At 36.3% G+C, this 4,493-nt stretch overlaps 1 protein-coding gene across 1 annotated transcript in view; it reads left to right on the top strand.

The window, feature by feature from the left end:
* Positions 1-4,493, top strand: part of LOC117282539 (LYR motif-containing protein 4) — an 11,954-nt gene continuing 7,461 nt past the window's right edge. Inside the window, exons 1-3 of the mRNA XM_033752572.1 lie at positions 1-44; positions 153-335; positions 616-736. Of these exons, the coding sequence (XP_033608463.1) occupies positions 253-335; positions 616-736 (204 nt within the window). The 5' untranslated portion in view covers positions 1-44; positions 153-252. The remainder of the gene's footprint in view (positions 45-152; positions 336-615; positions 737-4,493) is intronic.

The following is a 4,493-nucleotide window of genomic DNA, read 5'->3' as shown; positions in this document are numbered from 1 at the left end:
GCATGTTTAAAATATGATGCAAGGCGAAGTGTCTGAAGGAGATGGTACGAAATTAGTGTGCTAGTTCATCCCTAAAAATGAGTTTGGTGTTGAACATGTACTTGCATTACTGAATTTATATGTTAATATACATAATTATGTTCTATTTATAGTGTCAGAAGTAATAAAAATAGCCATCCTCCCCAAACGGCAACGTTATCTTGTTTGGTGTTGGAAGCGCGTGTATTTGCAGGCCGGCAGAAGAGTTTAGAAATGGCAACTTCAAATAATCACGTTTTGAAGTTGTATAAAACAATGCTACGTGAATCTCAGAAGTTTTCCTCGTATAATTACAGGTTATTTTTAATGCTACTACTTTTAAATTGGATAGCAATTGTGAATTTCAAGAAAAACATAGTAGTGTGGTTATATTTACTAGCATACGGGACGGTTAAGGTTATAAATGAGGGCTTTGTCAAATGATGCAGACGTAATCAACTACAGCCCAGCACATGTTTTAATTTTGGACGTTTCAGTGACGTTTCTGTATTAGTATAGATTGTATAATTGTCTATTTGGAACTGGCAATGTATATACATATTTTTATATGGTTATTACGTATGTATGTATTTTCAGGCTGTATGCTTTAAGACGGATTCGAGACAGCTTTAGAGCTGGTAAATCTCTGGCCGACTCGACAAAAATTATGGAAGCAGTTCAAAATGCAGAAGAAAATTTAGAAATAATCAAACGTCAGGTTAGATACAAATCCATATTGTGAAATAATTTCTGTACTTCACTTGCAAGTAATTATGCAGAATATCTGCTGACTGTGCACTAGAAGTCAAAGTACAGCGTGCATTTGTTCGAGGTATGGTGCATGTCACTGTAATCCATCACAGTCAAGATTGACAAGTTGAAATTGAAAATACAGTACAGGAGACATGTTTGGTACTTCTTGTTGCAGAGAAAGCCATTTATAAATATGAAAGAAAGTACAAGTATAACTAAATGAAACTATTAAAACATGAGAGTAAGATGTAGGGATTTCTTTATAAAAAGGGGTGATTTAAGAAATGAACATGTAGACAATAAAGGAGCCAGGATAGTGTATTCAGTATAGTGAATAACTGGCTGGATGACTGAAGGGTCAGAGTTTGAGTCCCGGTAGGGTCAAGAATTTTCTGGGGTCCACCCAGCTTCCTATCCAATGGGTACCAGGAGCTCTTTCCCTGAGGGTAAAGCAGCAGGGACATGAAGCTGACCACTTGCCTTCAGCTAGTGCTGAGTTTAAGAAAATATTAATTTATACATCCACTCCCTCATATGCCATCATGGCATGCTTAATTAGTTAAGCATGGGGACTTTACCCTTACCTTTTACATGTAGACAGTAACATACTAATCCAGAAACAGCTCACAAGAACAGTCTCAAAAATTAAAGAAATGTTTAGAGAGAGTCCCTCTGTAATTGAAGGCAGTAACTGGCAATTTTATATGTAAGAAGTAATGGGGCTGAAGATATTGGTGAAGTTTTTGATGGGACGTTTAAAACATTCATGAGTGCATGTTTTAATGAACCTGAAGATGAATTGTATTTTCCATTGAAGTTTGAAGTCATATCTCACTTATTTTGCAATACTGTTGGGGTGACTAATGATATTGCACATACACTACAATCAATTGTAATACATCCCCTTGTTGATGAATACTCTTGAAATTTTCAGGCTGTACATATTGACAGAGTTTTTTTGAATTGCTTCATTTTTGGTCCGTTACACTATCAATCACAAAGTCAATAGAAAGTCCGTCGAGTGTAACAATGTTTTTAGGTCACTTCTTTATCACATTTGCCTTACATGTTTCGGTTTAATAAAACCATCATCAGAGGCACATATTACAAACACATGAAAACACTGGCGTTGTTTAAATGTACACAGTATATATGCTGCGTGGACGCTGCTACAAATGTCGATGTGTAAAAGCACAACACTTGCTAGGAATATTGAATGCACGTTCAACTCTCGCATTCCATCCAAAAATTGCCCTCAAATTAAACTGTCAATGTTAAAATACTTAAAAGTTTAAAACATTTGAAGTAAAATGTTAGGCTCCTCCTTGTTAATTCATCCCGATGATGGGAGATGTCAGCTTGAGGTTGTATAGGCTTATGGTCAGATGTTTCCTATGCGTTGTGTGTACACAACATATATATATATATATATATATATATAGCATATATACATATACAGCATATATACTGTGTACATTTAAACAACGCTAGTGTTTTCATGTGTTTGTAATATGTGCCTCTGATGATGGTTTTATTAAACCGAAACATGTAAGGCAGAAGTGATAAAGAAGTGACCTAAAAACATTGTTACACTCGACGGACTTTCTATTGACTTTGTGACGGAGTTTACTCTGATATACTTTATGATCTTAATTGAGACATGAATTCGGCAGGTTATATAAATAGTTGTCGGTCATATGCACATTACAGCTGTCCACATGGACTAACCTCTTGGTTTCAGTTTAGAACTTAAGGACAAAATTTTTACTAAACTTGTACATATGGTTATCAAGCTGCTTGGTTTGGAAGGAAAATATGTTCCAAATTAATTTTTGTATTGGTTTTTTCTTTGCATCCTGCTGTTTTTAACCTTAAATTAAGGAAACAACTGTAATTTATATTTTACATTTTAACACTTAACAAAAGGAATTTATTATGAAATGTTTTCTTGGAAAAATGGCTCCATTAATTTTGCAATTCACTAATGATATGTTTTATTTATATACAAACCACCTGATGAAGATCCATGTGATCGAAACGTGAGGTGAATAAGACAATAAAATGATTGAGGCATTGGAATATTTTTATTGATTTCAATAAATTTTATTCAAATTAATTAATTTTGTTGTTGTGTCAGTAGCCCCAGCACCTCGATGTTTGCCAAATGTTTAATAATGCACATTTCACAATAAGTATTAAATACACTTCGCATACCTACATCCATTTATTTTCATTACTTACACAGTAGAAACAATGCATACAAACAGAGGTGTGTGCTTCTTTGTGACATAACTCTGTACTAACTTGATGGAGCTGAGCCCGTCATGAGAAGCTGCCAGTCACTCATCCACCCGACATTTTATGGAACCTATAGGTTCATCATGGCTCAGTCAGTATAGTTTGCTTGCTGACTGAAGCCACGGAGTTTTTTTTATAGGTTCATTAGGGGGAACGCAGTAGTGTAGTTGGGTGAGACACCATTCTACAAACTGGAAGGTCGTGGGTTCGAGTCGTGATGAGGTGGATTTTTTTTTCAATTTATCTAATCCTTCCAGTCATACTATGGTCTTGGGATCAACTCAACCTCTAACAGAAATAAGTACCAGAAATCTTCCTGGGGGTTAAAGTTTGGCAGGTGTGTAAGGCTGTCAACTCTGCCATCTGTGAGCCGATTGTCTAGAGAAATGTGGGAGCCTTCACGTCTTAGAGCCCTATGGGCCCTCATGTCCTGTTACAGGAACAGCTTTGCTCTTACCATTTTACCTTTTTATAGGTTCATTACTGTGTTCACAAGAGCCCTCAACTGGCCCCTATCCTGAGCCAGATCAATCCATTTCATTCCATCCCATCCTATGTCTCAAAGATCCGTTTTAATGTTGTCCACTCACCTATGCTTTGGTCTTACCAGTGGACTCTTTCCTTCTGGCTTTCCCACCAAAACCCTATATGCATTCCTCCTCTTCATCATTCATATCACATGTCCTGCCTGTCTCATCCTTCTTGACTTGAGCATTCTGATTATATTGGGTGAAGAGTACAAGTTATGAAGCCCCTCATTATGTAGTTTTTTCCAACTTTGTATCACATCAGCCACCCTCAGTCTGTGTTCCTCCCTTAACCTTTAATATACGGACTTTTAAATTGCCGGGAGCCCTCTGCGGCCAGAATTTAAATGGCCCTGATTTTTTAACTTTGCAGACTTTAAAAGAAATACAAATTTTTTGTTCTATGCAGCATAGAAATACGAACTAAAAACTAACTGAAAGACAATAAAATTGTCTACATATACATGAAAAAGCAATTTTTACGAATGAAAATTAACTGTGATTATTTTGCCATAAAATGCAAAATACATTCTTTATTAAATATGTTATGAAATTCCAGAGGACTTACCTGTATTTTTTTTTTTTAACCTTGAGACTTGGTGATATTGTAAATATAATCACACTATATACAATAATATTTTGTTCAGACTGTTTGTGAGTTTGAAATGCGTCACTTCCCAGTTTACGATACCTCACACTCTGGCGCGTGTGCCACTTCTCGAAGAAGTCCACAACGCACAGCACAACATCACACTTTTTGCAATAGAAAATTGTGCTCCTGCTTTTCTTATTTAGCGAAACACGTGACGTCTTTGTTTCCCTTTGGTTGGCCAGTGTTGTGAATGTTTCACCTCCAGTCGACTCATTTGGGCCCCAGATAACCTTGGCCTTCCCCGA

The sequence above is a fragment of the Cryptotermes secundus genome, unplaced genomic scaffold (genome assembly GCF_002891405.2).
Source record: "Cryptotermes secundus unplaced genomic scaffold, Csec_1.0 scaffold125, whole genome shotgun sequence".
Lineage (NCBI taxonomy): Eukaryota > Metazoa > Arthropoda > Insecta > Blattodea > Kalotermitidae > Cryptotermes > Cryptotermes secundus.
The sequence above is the reverse complement of the archived record's forward strand: the minus strand, read 5'-3'. Positions and strand labels throughout refer to the sequence as shown.